Source organism: Stegodyphus dumicola, chromosome 11 (genome assembly GCF_044657685.1).
Source record: "Stegodyphus dumicola isolate Sdum_Otavi_A_Nest chromosome 11, ASM4465768v1".
NCBI lineage: Eukaryota > Metazoa > Arthropoda > Arachnida > Araneae > Eresidae > Stegodyphus > Stegodyphus dumicola.
Genome location: NC_140778.1, coordinates 147,534,598 through 147,553,268, shown reverse-complemented (window position 1 = coordinate 147,553,268; position 18,671 = coordinate 147,534,598). Strand labels below are relative to the sequence as shown.

At 31.1% G+C, this 18,671-nt stretch overlaps 2 protein-coding genes across 7 annotated transcripts in view; one reads left to right on the top strand and one right to left on the bottom strand.

Moving 5' to 3' along the window:
• BRWD3 (bromodomain and WD repeat-containing protein) overlaps nucleotides 1–17,070 on the bottom strand; it is a 123,782-nt gene extending 106,712 nt beyond the window's left edge. For 2 of the 3 annotated variants that reach the window (XM_085827301.1, XM_035358086.2), the window contains exons 1-7: nucleotides 16,681–17,070; nucleotides 16,528–16,586; nucleotides 16,424–16,453; nucleotides 16,220–16,279; nucleotides 7,433–7,583; nucleotides 4,687–4,791; nucleotides 432–592 (exon numbers count right to left, since the gene is read on the bottom strand). In XM_085827301.1, coding sequence (XP_085683427.1) covers nucleotides 432–592; nucleotides 4,687–4,791; nucleotides 7,433–7,583; nucleotides 16,220–16,279; nucleotides 16,424–16,453; nucleotides 16,528–16,586; nucleotides 16,681–16,729 — 615 coding nt within the window. In that variant the 5' untranslated portion in view covers nucleotides 16,730–17,070. The remainder of the gene's footprint in view (nucleotides 1–431; nucleotides 593–4,686; nucleotides 4,792–7,432; nucleotides 7,584–16,219; nucleotides 16,280–16,423; nucleotides 16,454–16,527; nucleotides 16,587–16,680) is intronic. The other variant, XM_035358085.2, reaches the window with a different exon arrangement.
• Dhdds (Dehydrodolichyl diphosphate synthase subunit) overlaps nucleotides 17,004–18,671 on the top strand; it is a 33,362-nt gene continuing 31,694 nt past the window's right edge. For 2 of the 4 annotated variants that reach the window (XR_015044145.1, XM_085827302.1), the window contains exon 1: nucleotides 17,068–17,152. Coding sequence is in view for 1 of the 4 variants with exons in the window: in XM_085827302.1 (XP_085683428.1) it covers nucleotides 17,150–17,152 (3 nt within the window). In the remaining 3 variants the exon portion in view is untranslated. Of the gene's footprint in view, nucleotides 17,153–17,495; nucleotides 17,652–18,671 lie in introns of those variants that run through there. The other 2 variants (XM_085827303.1, XM_085827304.1) reach the window with 2 other exon arrangements.

Here is an 18,671-nt window from a genome sequence, read left to right as displayed (position 1 = left end):
ATTGGCGAAACGGAAAAGTACCAAAAAATCTTTAAACTTAACAATCCTGAATATCAAATGTTTACAGTTTCTATGATGCTTACTGGTAGATTTCTATGATGTACCAACAAGAGAATATAATTTTAAAACAAGCATTATTGATCAGCACTGAAAAGCTAGCATTCATAATATACTCATTTTTATGGTCAGTATTTTAAGATGTATTAAGTCATTTTCAACAGCTTTAAAAATGAAACAAACTAGAACAAATAAAAATTTCAGCGGAAAAATGCACAAATTCAGTTAATTAATTCATCAACTAAAATAACAAGTATCCTTTCAAATGAACATACTTTTTAAAAATGTTAAATATAATTATGAGAAAATTCAAGCTAGCAAAAATAAGCTAAATATGAATAAGATAAGGTCAGAAAAGCAATATTAATACATACTGTAAATATGTATTTTCCAGTTCTATCAAACAGCACACAATAAACTGATGATAAATGCCCTAAAAGTCTTCGATAAAGTTGAGGACGAGCATGGATCTTGGGTGAAAATGCATGTCGGATGGATATAGCACCACTTAATTCTCGAGAGACTAGTACCTGAGCTAAATGAGGGAGAATAACAGAATTATTTCTGTTTAATATCACAAAAGAATAGAGAAATGGTTTTTATTAGATAAATATTGCATAAATTTATCTTTAAAGACTATTTCTCTGAAAGATTCTTTAAAACAAAATTCTGCACATTTAATTTGATATTTATAAACTGATATAAGTGATGCCTTAATCAAATTTAGAGATTTTTTGCAAGGTTGAGTTTTTATCCCCAAATAACTTGAACACTTTATCGCCAATTCCTTTTACAACCCCGTATAGATGACATTTTGTAAATATTATTTCATAAAGTTTTTAAAGTTGGAATTTCGATAAAAACAAAAGATAGGCAGTCTAATTAGGCCTAGAGGAGTACACACATAAAATTTCGTGAAGATAGCACTTATCGTTTTAATTCTGTGGGAGTTCCCGAAGCAGGCACACTGATTGAATAGAGCTTCAAAAAGAGTGCTGAAATGAGCATTACTGGAAAGCATGTAAAAGTGCAAGAGATTTTACCTACGATTAAAAAAACACTAGATTCTGAATACTGTAGCAGATTTAGCATTACCCAGGGTGTGCCACAGGAAGACCTGCTACTCGACACCCCCTAAAAAGATCTTTTTTGGTTATACGATGATTACATGCATATGAATGGGGAAAAAAAAGTAACTTTGGTATATGATATTTACATTATTTACACTTTAGTCTTTTTTTTTTTTTTTTTTCCCATGGTGGTACTTTTTTTCATGGTGGTAAGAAAGTGACACCTTTGAAAAAGCACAACTCAATATTGCATGTTTTGCGCATGTACCGAGATCCGTATAAGATTCACTATCTGAAAGCAATTCGTGTAGCACTTTGAGTGCTTCAGAAATGGTCAGTCCTTTCTGATCCGTTTGGAAAATAATTAAAAATTTGAAAAAAATAAACTAATATTATATCTACAATTAGAAATTATAAACTATAAAATTAAATTAAATAAACATCTACAACTCAAATCTATTAAACGTAGCGCTAGCAAAACTTTGAACGAAAGCGAAAGAGAAAAAGAGAACTGCTGTAGTGAAAAACCAAACAGCTAACCAATAACATTACCATTGATATTCAGAAAATCACCCCAACAAGTTTGTTAGTTAATAACCAAACATCCCCTCAAAAAAAAAAAAAAAAAGAGAGAGAGAGAGAAAGAAAGAGAAAAACAGGAAATGAAACACAGATGTGGACCCACATTTCTGTTGTCAATGAACTGACTGATGAGATGCGGAGAAACAAAGAATACAGTCTCTCAGTTGTCGTAGTTTATCGGGGAGCCCATTCTGGGCACAGCTGGGGATTGCCGTTCGATTTTAGGCAAGATTTCAAGATAAAAATTTAAAACTAATATACTAATAATATTCAGGAGATACAGCCAAAAAAATAACAGAAATTTCTTTTCAAACAATTCCTTTTATACCCTAAAAAAAATCTGGAAGATTTCTTTGTAAAATGAGGGTCTTAAAAAACTAAACATGGCTAAAATATATGGATTGGTTTGTGCTGAGCTGCTATCAACTATAAATGAAGAAGGTTCAGAGTAACTTATAAATCCTTTTTCATTCAGTTTTTCTGTGCATACAGAAGGAAATTTTTAGGGTGCCCATAACGGGCACACCGTCCCACTAAAGGTTAAGCTGCGTACAGTATGTTCTTTTTATTCTGAACAATGATTTAACTTACATATTCAAATGATTTTAATCTCAAAACTGTTTGAAAATACAAATAAATTACTCATAGCATTTCTTTGTTAATTATCATGAGTTATTTCAATTTTCTTTTATACCTATACATATATGTATGTATATATTCAATATTTAATTTCATTTCTACTTTCAATTTGCATATGCATAGCAAGGACGAAAGTTGCCTCAACAGTTGGAGGAAGTGTGAAATAAGCTAATTCCTCCTGAAGAGTCGGTATCATTTCATTATCTTTTCAATTGTTCATTTTTAAGTAATTTTCTTTTTATAGCTTTAATGATCATTAAAAATTGTTGTCTTAAATATCACTGACAATTTCTGTCACAATTTTACGCATATCCACTACTACTGGCCATTGCTAGTAAAGCAATTACAAGTGCAGATTTATATGTAAGATAAAAATATGTAAATCAGCTTTATAATTCAATTTAACCATAAGCTTTTCATTACTCATTTTTATGTTAGTATTTTCTCATTGTATTCTAAAAATTGGAATAAGTTTCCCAGACTCTGTCATTTCTAGATCAATGTATGATACATGGCTTGCTTTAGGCTGATGACAACTAATTGGGAACTTGAACTCAAGATTTTAAGAACTGAAACTTTTCTAACCTAAACTAAAACGTTTCTTTTGGCAGTCTTCCATATTTCATTAAATGTGCACTTTGCTTCTACCTTTGCTGCAGCTTGGACGTAATTTTGCTGCACTCTCTTTCTATTCCACCAGTATCAATGTAAATTTTCTCGAAATAGGCACGATTAGAGTACCAAGTTAATTGTGACCAAAAATGTCAATTTAAACAAAACTGGAATTTAATCTGCCTTGACTGCCAAGTTTCCCTTTCAGTATGGATTAGCATTCTACACAATCTTTTTTTTTTTTTTTTTTCTTCAGTATACACCTACTACAAATGGAGGACAAAATAATAATAATACCTGTGAAATAATGGAAAATCTTTATTGATAGAGGGTTGGAGAATCCTTTGACTGAAGTACAGATTGGATGTAACATGGGATAGATACATAAAGATCATGGACAATATTTAAAGGATTAGTAAGCCATTCCTCCTGCAGAGCGGTCTCTAATTCCAAAGTCCAGATAGAGGTGAAAATCGGGAACGAAGTTTGGACCAAATATGCCCATAAATGTTCAATAATATTCAAGTCCGGAGACCGAGGGGGGCCAAGCGAGATGTTCATTTGCATCGTCATGCTCTTTGAACCATTCTTAAAGACACCTAGCAGTGTAAATAGAGCATTGTTGTGTTGAAAAAGCATTCGCTCCTCAGGGAATACAGTCTGGACAAAAGGATGGACATCATCCCCTAGAATGCTTAGATAGTGATTGGATGTGATCCTCCCATGCAGAATAACAAGTGACCCAAGACTGCGCCAATATATCACACACAACACCATGAAGGCGCCACCGCCTTGCTTCACAGTCGGCAAGAGGCAGTCGGGATGAAATGCTTCTTCGCGCGTTCTCCAGACATAAACGCATTCGGTCATCTGAAATGGGGTGAATGACGATTCATCTGACCATATTACCTGTTGCCACTGCTGTGGAGATCAGCCTTTGTGATCTCTGCACCATCGGCATCACTTGAAAGCATTAGTTGCTTTCACCAAAAGTTTACAAATTGCCACTCTGCAATAAATGTTCACAGCATGAAGTTCCCTTTTGACAGTTTTTGTTGAAACGGGGTCCTGGAGATGACTGTTCATTTCGGATGTTATCTCGGATAATTCGGCCACTGTTGTGCTTTGAAGACATCATCTTACCCTCTTTTGTGTACGCTGTCATAACGACAGATACCATACTCCTTGCACACCCCACAAGGTTTGCTATTTCCTTAATCAATGCCCTACTTAAACACGTTCCAACTATCATTCCTCTTTGGAACTCTGTCAGGTCTGACATTTCAACTTTTCACAGGCAGTTCGATCGAAGCATGCAATGCAGGTGACTGCTGTTGAGAGACTGACACCTTCCTCTTCATGCTCGCTAGGTGACAGACTTCTGTTGCAGGTGGCACGTCTGTACTGCAGGTGTGAAATACATTATACTTTTTCACAGGTGTTCACATTTTGTCCTCCATCTGTATCTGTCCTCTCTATGTGATGTGCAATCAGTATTTCTACATCTCAGTGTTCCTACACCAGTACTTCTAAAATTTGTTTTTATTACATATAAATATATATATATTTATCTAGTAAATAAACAAAAATTTCTTTCTAAGAAACATTTCCTCATCATTTCCTATGCAATAATCATATTGATCATATTTAAATTAATCATCAATATATATATATATATATATATATATATAACTATTTTCTTCTTCATTCAACAAAATTTACTTACTAATATTTGGTGGATATGCAGACTGAACTGCAGGTGATGGAAATAATGGCATCCCATTCTTTTGTGCCGAAAGATTGATAGAATTATACTTTGGCTTTTCGATATCTAAGGAAAAATCCACAAAAGAAAAGATTACACTCAATTGCACAATATATATTTTTTTAAATAATATAAAAAGGTAATAAAATTATCATTAAGTAAAAATCACGTAAAAATTAAAAAAAGTAATAAATTTGAAAATTATCACCTCTTACTAAACATGAAGAAACATATCAAATGTTTTATACTTGAGGGAATTTATTATCAGAATTTAGAACCTAAATTAAATAGCATATGCTATATGTCATAATAGCTATTAGAACATATAATTTGCCAAATGACATAAATGTTTCAGAAACTAAACAAAACACAAAAGACAGCAATTTTATAGCTTTATTATATCACGATTTTAAAAGAAAAGGCTAGGCTAAAGATCTTTTGTCTGGCAACAGAGGGGAAAAAATTGTTAAAGACAATTTTATAGCATCAAGTCTTTATTTCCACTCTTATAATAACTATGATGAATCAAATATTATTCAATTTTTTTTTTATATTTTATAGCATAAAATAATTAGATTGCAAAATCCATCACAATATACAATTTGAAAAACTACATGTGAACAATTTTTTATTCTATTTATTTAATAATGTACATTTTATTTTTAAATTAAATAACAAGTATGTAAGATATAATTTATATGCAAGATAAAAATATGCAAAGTAAACTTCTAATTTAAACTGGCAATAGCCCCATTATAGCCTTCTTTTTAATTTAGACATTTCCCCTTTTTGTCCTAAAAATATTAACTGCTTATAATATGTGACTCTAAAGTATAATCTGAATCTGAAATGTCATTTCGAAATTAATCCTCTTCATACTATCTTACACAACACTACAACGCAGATGCTGTTCAACCAATCAGATTAAAGATTTTCGATTATTAAGAACTGAAACTTTCTGATTGTCTCATGCTTCTGAATGCTTTGCTTTGTTGTTGCCAACATACACCACACTCGTTTCTCTGTATCATCCACTGTCTAACGATGTATTAAGCTTTAAAAAATATGCATATTGTGCTCATAATCTTTTGAATCAGATTATGCATCTTAAAAATTAGCTTTACCCAATAACAAAATTATATTAAACCTACTGCTATGTCTGTTTACAAGTGTCACCCTCCGCCTACAAGTGTCATCCGTCTATCTACACAATACAAATCTCTCCAAGTTACATCTATGCAATAAACCACCTCCAATCCATTACAGCTAATCTAACAAATCTATTACACATATATAAACAGGGTAGTCATAAAAACACTTTTCCAATATACAAACCACTAGCAGCCTATACACCCAACCAATCAAAATTAAATTTATTATTATTAGAAGGTGTATACTTAAGACTGTGATGAGTTAAAACATTAGAGCTCTCACGGTTATGATTATAGTGCAAAATTTTCTAAATGGCAACACCCACTATTTTAGCATTAAATTAATCCACACATTGAAAAATCACAAATGGCAGTGCAGCGTATGACAAATACTGCCAACCGAATTTTGCCCGCTAGTAATAATAAAGGTGAAACTTTGAAATACTAATATAAGAGTAGAGTGTTTTAAAACTACTCTCTATTATTAAATACTTAAACTGGATAAAATATAAATAATAAGGTCTTAAAATCCATTACCTGCACATAATGCTATTAAGACATAATGTGCAAATACTGATTAAATTAAAATTAAAACTAAAGAGGCAAAAAAAATGTAAGAAAATAAACATTATATTATTAATTGACAAAATTAATAGTGAAAATTAAACGAAAAGATTTCAACTTTACTACTACGAAACTTACTAACTGGTTTTCTAACATTTCCAAAAAGGGTTTTAAGTAAGAGTATTAATAATCAAATAAAACATATTAAGAATATTTGTACTGAGGTAGAACAGCAACAAGAAGAAATTTTAATGCTTACAGACCCTAATAAAATAATCAAGCTCCATTAACTTTCATTAATTTACATTTAAAAAAAGTTGGAGTAATCTACAACCATTGAAGTTTTATCTCATGATATGAAAGGCATTCTTAAACCTAAATTTTAGGAGGAATGGCATGAACGTTCGAGAAAGTATTCCATAGTGCAAAATATAAATAGTATTTTTTTTTTTTTTTTTTTTAATTTGACATTTCTTTATATATAGCTATTCTTTCTTTGACTAGAAAATAGGTAATGTTTCATTCTCTGAGTTGCTACTATTTGCCAATTAGCATGAAGATTTCTCCTCCCCCCTCCTCCTTCATAACATTTACTACTTTTCATTTTTTATTGCTTTACAAATTAATTTTTATAGTTTTTTTTAATTCTAATTTTTTTCGCTAATACTACATGGCGAGGATATAAATTCGACAAAAGCAACCCAGACTTTCCTTTCTCAATCCGAGAAAAATTCCAGATTCTAACATTTATTTTATCACAGGTTCAACAAGATGCCATCAATTATGCTTTGGCTCTTTATTCACAGTTGTAATTATTTCTTTCCTTTGCATATAAAACTGTAAAAATTTTGAAACTATTATCAAAGTAATACAGACTGAATAATTTAAGGAGTTCTGATATTAGATTTTTTAATACTTTTTGCTTATTTACTCAGCCATATACATAAGAATTTGTATAAAGACTAAAATTTTAAACTTGTTGAAATAATTACCTTCTTTTGTCCTTAAAAGAGATTGTCTTCCCACTCCTAACAGAGATGTTAAGCCTGGAACAGTTGGTGGTATTTCTTTATCTAAGATGGGTCCAATTCTTGAGCATATCTTCAGCAGATGGTCATCTGATATCTGGGATAGGTAACTATCCTATAATAATAATAAAGACATTAATATACCAAAATTATACCATTTATTTTTTAACGTTTAATGGCATTTTATTACCTCAATTTTTTTTTTTTTTTTTTTTTTTTTTTTAAACCGACTACTAGGTTTTTAAAAACACTTGCATATTACGAACTTGCAGTGCTTTCTTAAATTAATGAGTAAATCAAAAGCACTGATAATTTAAATCCATTGTATTTATGTGTCCTGTAGGAAGGAAATGCATATGGTCGAACGTCAGAGTATACCTGGACGCCTCTTCTACAATGACTGGAAACGTCTACAATTTGAGCGAACAATATTGACTTAATTTTTTGAGTCAATATGTATCAGACTAGTATGGACAGCCATCGCAATGTATCGGAGAAAGCCATTCTGTGGTTCTCAATTGGAGGGCGGGTGGGTCCATTTGACTTTATTGAAAGGGGACAAGGTTTCAAGGAGCTTTAGATCATTCGCAGTACAGACGAGTGACGAAATTTATAGCATGCGCTGGCTGAAGTTCTAGGAATATTCTCTCATTATTTCACTAACTCACATGCTGTATTTGTAGTTTAAAAAAAAAAATGGCACAAAACAGTATAATGACTAACACGCAGCAGAATATGCTGCTGTGTGATGTGAAGAAAAATCCCATTTTTTAAGGGGAAAGTTAACGCCAGAATTTAGGTCTAAGAAATAAAGAGAGATGTGGGATACCACGAAAGCAACGGTAAATAATAGATAAATGAATTAAGCTTACTTTAAATCTTTTTAGAAATAAACAATTTTAATTATTTAAATTTATAATATGATTAATTTGCATTACAATCTAATAGCAAACTAAGTTTTTTTTTTAATTTTTTCCCCCCATGCTTACATTAAAACTGTGTTTTCACACAATTTATTTTACAGTTAAAATTAGAAAAATATTTCTTAATGTAAGAAATTAGAAAGAAAATATTTTTTCTTAATGTTTATTTTTTTTTATTTTATTTTATTTTATTTTATTTTATTTTTTTTTATTTTCTGTTTCTATGAAAATTATTTCTTTCAGGAAAAGAACTAAAATTTATTTGTTATTACGGTATGGCTGATTGTTGCTGCATTCAGCTATCACACATGCATCAAAATTTTTTACTTTAAATAATTTATTCTATAATTAACAGGAAAGAAAATATTCTTTAATATAAAATATGTAACCAAAATTATGCTAATCTGTTCTGTATGCGTGATTAATTCGTATTGCAATTTTTGTCACGCATATATTAGTAATACAGTCAAAAGTCGTTAATCCAGACTCGTTGGGACTTCGGCGATTCTGGATTATCGATTTTTCCGGATTACAGATCATCAGTTTAAATCTGGTAAGATGACATGCAGAAATTACAAAATTAAAAATATGAAACCGTAATTTATGAAATAAAGAACAATTATGATCTAAAGGGTATCAAAATTTACATAAAAAAAGCTTAATATTTATTTGTTTACTTTATTAAACATTTCTTTCAATGTAAGTTGTTTAAGTTGCTTCGTTTCATGTGATAATACTTTCTCTTTAATTCTATTAAACGGACATAATTTCTTGTTTAGTTACAAAGTTCCGCTGTTCAAGTCCTATAATTGCTTTAAATCATATCAAAGACGGAGTACATGACATGAAATACTACATTTAGTAAGGAATTATAACATTTAGTAAGGAATTATAAGCGCCATGGTGTTTCCCCCCCCCTCCCCAGAGCAGCGTGAAATTGATAAACAGATTTCGGAACATACTTTCGCTTTGTAAATCCTTTACATATTAGTAAATATATATCGCAAATTCTATTTGACATAATCGAAAGTTCAAGCTTACTTTTATAAAGTTGCTCTAACAGTCTGCAAAAAATAATAAGCCGGATCCAATTCGAAGATTAAGGAACAACGCAATCTGCAACATTAACTGAATTAGATAATTTTAGCTTAGCTTCTTATACCGTCCGTTATATATTAAACGCGCATGTGCACACACATATTTGCAGCCGTAAAGGTCTTACGTGCATGCGTAAACGCCTATGCGCATGCGTCAAAGCGACGCATGCGCAGAAAGTTTGTAGCTTTGAGGTCCGGATTATGGGTGTCCGAATTAACGACTTTTGACTGTACTTTTTTTAAATATTACATTGCCGTTATTTTAATTTCATATACATATAAGAACTGATTATTTTAGATATTCTTCCTTCTCAAAAGATTTTATTCTGTGAAAATAATTAAAAGATAGTAATATTATTTTCACAATGGAAGGACTAAAGTAAAAAAAAATCAATGCAGGTATCCTGCAGTTGAAGAAGTCCTTGTTAAATCAGTGTTTTGACACATTCAATAGAAAACTAATAATAATCAATATCTCTTTTACAATATAAAAATAAAAACTCTGCTATGAACAGGGTTTTTTTTAAGTTTGCAAAGAAACAATGATTTTTTAATACTAATAGATTACAAAAGTACTATTTCATGAACAAACCCTCAGTCTCATAGCATTGTTACTTTATAGCATAATACAATAATAATGCACTATAATTCTGCTAATAAGCCCACCAGCAGTCGAGCGGTAGAGTCGCTGAACACAGGTAGTTCAGTCCGAGGTTGGAATCCGACGAACGGGCTGGCCGCATCGGTTTTAGTGGATTTCCTTATGTGTACCGTGTATACAAGCCAGTTTCCCTCAGAAAGTCTCTTAGGAACCATTAGAAAACAGTTTTAAATCGTAATAAAATTACACATACACGCAGAAAAAAATTTAAAAGCCTTAAATTTTACATTACGCCCAAAGGGCAGTTTTTTTTAACGTTTTTGTGTGTTACTTTATTTATTAAATATTATGTTCTTCGCACTTAAACCATAAAATTCAATTTAACAGCAATATTATATAATTTAAAAAGAGCATATCTTTAGAATTTCCAATACACAGTCTCGCACGCTAGAGATGAAAATCCTTTTTTCCACTTCCCCCCCCCCTCTCCTACAATGTTACCATTGGTCGTTTTGAAATTGTCGAGTTTCTTAATCAAACACTCATAAATGCTTTACAAAATATGAAACAGATAATAAAACAAATTCCCAGTTTCAAATTTGAACCTACAGATGCCTATATTAGGGTAGAGGATTATGGAAATTTAATGGTTCTAGGTACCGTTGTTTTATCACAGTGCGAGAAACATTCATACATTTAAGCAGATTCTTCATTATTTAATTTCTTTAAATATAATACAGTGCGATAATATTTAGGGGCAACAATTTAAAAAGTGAAATGCCATTTATTGTGAAACACTGCAAAATGGCAAAACGAAATCAATAGCCCTTCTGACCTAAAAATTATTTTTAAAAGTACCACACTAGTAATACTACAACTACAGAAAAAATATTATAAATTTATTTATTTATTTTTCATTTTTATTTTACATTAGTGTGAATTTCGCGTAATAATGGTTGACATTCCTTATTGTGTTCACGGTATTGTTCGTAAGATATTTCACTGTTATATTTTAAAATAAACTTAATTCTTGCTGTACATAAATTGAGTAGATGCTTCTTGGATGTCTATACTTTTATTAACTGAAGAAGGATTATGTGCTAGATAAATACTTATTATCTTCTACATTTTTAAAGTATATAATTACAATATATATCTATAATATAAATAACCTTCCTTTCAATAGACAATGTTGAGACACAGAAGACCTGTTGCTCAACTTTGTTGGTCCGAAAATCACACTTTCAATTCTTCTGCTGCCAAATTTATACAAAAAACATCTTCCATTGGAGAACTGGATTTTCTAGAGGCATTTCACATTCAAAAAAATCTTCCTGTTAACGATCCTAATTCCAATCCATCTTTGCCTTCGGCCTTTAAAGAAATTATGTTTTAGTTCTGGTTTTACCAACAGATGGCATTACTTGCTTATTCTTGTCCAGGCTTTCTTATCTTATCTAATCATTATTTCCTATCTTGTTCATTTTCGATTTTGCAGCTGAGGATGGTGGTTCGGTAAAACCATCGAAACTAGTCCTGTGAAAATTTTGAAAATATAACGCTGATTTTTGTTGTTTGGCTTCTGAATTAGTATTTATTCGGCGTGTTATTGTGTCTTAATTTAGGACTGAGACGTCCATTCCAGTGGCCGTTCAGGTTCAATGGCCAAGGTAAGTAACGGCATATTAGGTGCAGATTTTTTGAATCAATTAATTGATATAAAAAAGAAACAGTTAATTGATGACATTACTCAATTCTCAAGTACTATAATGTCAATTGGTGTTGATCATATTATACCTACCATAAATAATTCTTTCAAATTTGCTGAATTGTTACATCAATACCCAAATATTACAAAACCTAATGTGCTAAATAAGCAAACAAAGCATAATGTTAAACACTATATTTGTACAAAAGACCAAACTGTATATGTACATGCACGGCAGCTAGATGGGAAAAAACTGAAACTGGCAAAGCAAGAATTCCACTTTATGCTTGATAACAATATTATCTAACCATCAAAATCCCAGTGGGCCAGTCCTTTGCATTTAGTAAACAAAAAAGACAGAACACTTAAGACGGGGATTATAGACGGCTAAAAGCTCAGATAATCGCAGACAGGTACCAGAATAGAAGATTTTCATCTCATTTTGAATGGGAAATCCATTTTCTCCAAACTAGATCTCTTAAAAGCTTATTACCAAATTCCAATTGCAGAAGTGGATAAGCCAAAACAGATATCATTACTCCATTTGGGTTATTCGAGCTTAATGTCATGAGTTTTGGACTTAGGAACGCACCATCAACTTTTCAGCATTTTGTGCATGAAGTATTCCAAGGCCTTGATTTTTTGCATTCCCTTATTTGAATGATATATTAATAGCCTCATCGTCAGAAGAGGAGCATAGTGAACACCTAAAACTAGTGTTTAAAAGATTAGACAAATATGGTTTGTGCATCAATATATCAAAATCTCTGTTTGGAGTTGAAGAAATAAAATTTCTCGGATATCTCATAAATGCTGCAGATTCAAGGCCTCTTCCTGCAAAAGTGCAAGGGATTTTGAATTACAAATTGCCCAAAACAATTCATGACCTACCTACTTTACTATGTATGGTACTACAGCAGATATCTAAAAAATGCATCAGAAACACAAGCCATTCTCCACGAGATGCTCAAAGGTGCTAAGAAGAAGGATAAGCGAAAAGTTTCATGGACAGAGGAAGCTAAATTGCAATTCGAAACGTGCAAAACAGATTTGGCTAACACTGCTTTGTTAACGTTTCCCAAACCTGATTGCCTATTATCCTTATGTACAGATGCCTCAAACTGGGCAACAGGATCAGTCCTCCAACAATTGGATGAAGGAAGCAGGAAACCCATCACTTTCTATCCGAAGAAATTGAATGAAGCACAGGGGGCATGTATGACTGAGAATTACTACAAATATATCTCTCAATAAAACAATTTAAACATTTATTAGACAATAGAGAGTTTACAATTTTTGCCTTTAGGCAAAATAATGAAAAAGCATCAAGCAAATGGAGACAACTTCAGTACATCTCTCACTTTACCACTAACACCCAGCACATTATAGGCAAAGAGAATTTTGTGGCAGATACCCTGCCTCGAGTTGAAGAGATTGCTATTATTGACTATGAAAAGATTGCACTGGAACAAGGTCAGGATGAAGAGCTGAAAAAGTTAATTGTTGGAGAGACTTTGTTGATCTTCAACAGCTCTAAACTCTCTTCTGGACACATCTTATGGTGTGATTGGTTTCATCTTATGATGTGATTGTTTAAATTCCTAATTTTTCACTCTGTGCTTTAACTAAACCATAACTTTGAACTGAAGAGATAGAGTCTGTCGATCCGGCAGTTGTTAACCATGTGTTGTATAGTGTGTATGGATTATGTGTCAATAAAACTCCTCCATTACATTTTCGCTGATTTATTTTATAAAAAGCAATTCATATGATCCTACTGTCAAGTCGATGCAATGTATCGGAATCATTATCAATATTGATTTAACCATGTAAAATAGTTTGTCATCTCCGGACATGGACAAATTGATTTCCCGGACACAATTTTCACATATCCCACATTGTTTTCTCATGCTTCCCATGCACAGCTTCTAATATTATCAAGACTAAATTAATATTTTAATATTATCAAAACTAGAAAAAAAAGTAATGACCTAAATTTAAAGGATATAATTAGTTTATTTAAATTCATAGAGACTTCTCATTAGGGAACAGTCATAAAAAGAAAAAGTACGAGATCTTATTATACAGAAGTCAAAAATACAAGTATTTTAGGCTGAGCTCAGATGGTTAATTAAAGATTTCAGACATGTACTTTTGAAGTCCTTCCAAAATGAGAGACAAGAATTTTAAAAACTTCACTTGGGTAGTTCAAAAAGGTTTTGTAAATATAAAATCTAACTTTTCATGTGATATTCCCATCACTAAAATTCCATAATATTTTAATTAAGTAAATACAAAAAGTTCTACATTGTTCAACAAAATAGTTCATTATATTTCAGAATGAATTAAATTAGATTTCAAGTTCTCATATCCATCAAAAGCTTACATTTTTTCCAAACAGATTTGGAAAAGAACCACAAAACAAAAAATAAACATTTCGATAATTTGCATTTAAATTCATAACTTTAAATTTGTATTAGCCACTCTTTTGTATCCCTTTGAGGGAAAGTGCAGAATCGTCCACTCTTGGCGCATTTTTAAGAACTGCACATACTCGGTATCCATGTGCACATCGACCTATTTTCACTTAAAAAAAACATCTCAGAATTGGGTAAAATCCTAGTATACAATGCAGTATTGGCGCGATTTTGAAAATTATCGCCAACACCAAAATGACCCGTTTAACTACTCATCGTATATGTCCCGTTTACTGCTCATCATAAAGTCGCCAAAAGTAGCCAAATCCCTTGTGCACCGAAAACTAGGATTAAACCCAGAATTGCACAAAAATGGCATTGTGCACTGTATCCATGTACACATCGACATATTTTCACTCAAAAAGTCAAAGAAAATTGACAAAAATCCAATTCTTCTTACTCTTGAAAAAAGCGCCAAACAAATAAGTGGGCGATTCTGCTCTTTACTCTTCAAAAGGTTTTTTTTTTTTTTTTTTTTTTAAGAAAGAAAAGGGGAAAGAAAAAAAAGATAAGTGCATGGTTAATTTATTTTGGAAACTTATTTTACACTTTTATTACACAATAAATTTAATAATAAACTAAATGCTCACGATAACAAGCAAAAAAACGCAATTCAGAAAAAAGTGAAAATTAGAAGATAATTGAAAATCTTTCCTAAGTATGTGTCTAATTATTGCTCCATTGATGAAATAAATTAGCTACATAGTTAAGACTTTTGTTTTTGCATTTTATAATATGTGTAATATGGTTAATTCTGGTTTAACTTCTATCATCTCTTTTAGATCCTTGGTATTTTATGAATTTATGTGAAATTTTGATTTTACTTTTATTGTGATGATTATTATTATTTATTCATCTAATAACTAAATACATTTTCACTATATTGCATGCATATACGAGTCAGTTCTCCTTCGAAAGTTCTCCATAAAGGCATCCCTCCACTTAGGCAGCTAAACCTCGAGGCTTTGCATAATAACATAAACCCCACCATTCTTATTACATATTTCAGTTCCAAAACAGTTAATTTTATTATTTTATTGGATGTCTTTTATTATGCTAAATTCCCAATTTTATCGTTCTACTGGATTAAGATTTATTCTGGATTTGCCAAGATATTTTTGTTGGTTAAACTTTGTTTTCTAGCAAACAAACTTAAGATCTAGATTTGACAAAATTAAAACTATAACATAACTTTTCAGCTTTTTTTTTTTTTTAATTCATCCTATAGGGATGAAATTTTTATGTAACTTCAAATAAGGAACTAAAGTAAGTTCATTTCACTTAAGTCTCCTTTTTTGAACTATTCATTATTTTTATTGGTCTCTAACAATCGAATTAATATTTTAGTAAAAATTTTCTGAAAATAATTGAAAAAAAACAAAAACTACTGACACTCGTATTCTAAACCATTCAAGCTTTATGAGAAACTGTTTAAGTAAGATTATTTTTCAGAGATTAACAGACAGGACTTTTATGATTAACTATTCTCACAGCTAGAATTGTATAATCGAAATTTGATTTCGGCACAAAAAAAGAGCCTAAGCACAAATGAACATCGTAGAAGGAGCAGATACACGCCAAATGCGATAACCCTTCCCATAAAATGCTGCTGTGCTGACGTCATAAGCGTAAAAGGTTACCGAACAATGTATAGTTCTCATTGGATGAAGAGCACACTAACGCTACGTCACAGTACAGGGACGCAATAACTCTCTTCCCCCCCTTCTCTCCCGTTTGTTTTAGTATTCAATAAACATCATAGGAAAGATAAGGAATATACCAAAATACGACAAAAAAATAACTTATTACTACATAAATTAGCATTATTTATACCTCAAACAATGTAATTCACATTAAGATGTCTTAATAATATAGATTCCGGAAAAAAATTCAATTAAAATGCATAAATGCAAAATTTACGAAAAACTAAAAATTTTTAACTTACCAACTCATTAAAGCTTCTACTATGCTCATTTCCAAGCCAATCAACACGTTTCGGCAACAACTGTAATTTCAAAAAAGTTTTACAATATTAACTATTATTAATATATAGCATGCAATATAACGTAAACAAACGCCAACTTGTCAAACTAAACCACGTGGTGGCACACGAGGTGTAAAAAGTGATCAAACTCATGTCAAAACTTACATGGTGTTCCTCAATTTCTTTCCTAAGAACCTACAAAAAAAATACATGTAAGTACTACATTCGAATACTACAGCTTAATAACGCTCAAAAGAAACTCTACTTACCTCTGCTGCTTGCTTACACGGCCCAGTGTTGAGAAATTTTGCAATCAATAAGTATAGTTCTGAAATAAACATATCGTTATACCACTTATGAATTCTACCTGATATTACTTACTAGCACAAGTTAGGCTTCACAATATAAATATTCTAACTTACCTGCTTCTAAATTTGAAGACTTATTCTTAATCCTACGATCACTCGGCATACTGTAGATAGTTCAAAATTTCCAAAATAATCAAATTACACACAACCATAAACTGTTCTGTTTCAAATGAATTATAAACAGAAGAACAGCTCTAAAGCATATCCTCTAACGACATTGAATACTAGTCTTTGTGTAATGATATGTAACAGTAGAAAACATAGTTCCAACATTAAATCATTCATTGGATATTTAAATACATAAGAACAAGTATTCATGAACATTAATAACACAAATTATAGTCATTTTTACAATCAAAAATCGAGAATTTCTCTTGATTCAGTCCGATGATTTCCAACGTATGTAGGATGACGACCAAAGTTCACCGCGCATGCGTCATCGTTGAGGCTTTCCTTGGCGAGACCGAAGGCAGTGTAAAGTAAGAATTTTCGAGTATAAGACATTTTTACCTAACAAGATCCTATGGTATAATAATTCACTTATAATAGACTTAAATAAATCCATAACTTTCGAGATGTGATGGAAGTCACCATCAATTTAATGATGAATGTACATTTTGACGTGGTGGCTGAGTAAGGTTACATCACGTAGTGGAAATTCATTCGTAATATTTTCCTTTAACGTTTAAATGGCATACAATAATAAAATAAATACATATAATTATATTTTAAACACTGCAGATATCATTTTTTAACTAATGAATGAAAAAACAAGAAGGTGTATTAAAGATAAAAAATATTTCTAGTTGCGTATGATTGCGCAATTTTCTACGTGAATTTTACCTATTTCGTTGGATATAATTTTTTACGTTTGACAGTTTCAAATAATTTTACAGACGGTGTAATAATATTTTGTGTTGTTTCTCGTAATTGTGCATATTTAAACAGATAAATGTTTAACTATTTTTTTTAATGATGTAAATGCAATATTAAAATTAGCTTTCTCGGAATTTCCTCGTGCTTCAGTAAGTTTATTATTCTATACCCTTTCCTCATTTTAACATCAAAATATATTGTAAGTTTTAACACAGAATTTTATTTAATGCCAAATTTTCATTAATAAATTAAATATTTTTTAATAGTTTCTTTTAAAATATTCTGACTGTTATATTTAATTATAAACAACTTATCTGTAAGCACGAAGGGTGGAGTGATTAAAAACTGTTTTGATTTTAGCTTACTGAATAATATCTTAAATAATTTCTTAGAGATTGTGATAGTGGTGAATTTAAAGTGGAATAATCTACTTTAGAGTTTAAAAAGTACTACCATAAAGCCTTTCCCTTTCTTTTTATAAAAACCATTCAAACTAAAATTTCATTTATTACTTCATATGTTTCTGAATCTTAATTCTGATTATGGTAAGAATGCAAAGCCTTTCTGCATAAGGGGAAGGATGCCATCATGGAGGACTTTCTAAGGAAAACTGCCTGATGTACAGAACGCCCATGCAGTGAAACTTTTTGCCTGGAAATGAACCCAGGTCGAGCTACCCATGTTCAGCAACTTTACTGCTTGGTCGCTGGTAGACCCTCTGAATCTTAAAGTAAAATTTGAGAAAACAGTGCAGTGCATTAGTGCAACAATCATCATTCATATTTATCATTCTGATTGTTTTCTTTATAGATGCTTGTGAATTTAATTTACATATTATTTTAATGCAAGGATTATTGCAAATAATATGGTTACTGAGTATGAAAATGAAACCAACAAATTTTAGAATTAGCTTATAAAAAATATATAGAGAGTATATTGCAGAATGGAAGCCATTAAATACAGTATATTGCAGAAATTAGACCTCTAAATGGGTGAAATGCAGCAATACCTTGAAAATATTGGGGCTCAGGATTAGGAAAAATAAAAATTAATTCTAAAAAATTACTACATGAAAGTAATTTTAATATCATATATTCCCGCATATAACCTGCACTTTTAATACAAAATATAAGATCAAAATTTGTGAGTGTGGTGTTATATATCAGATA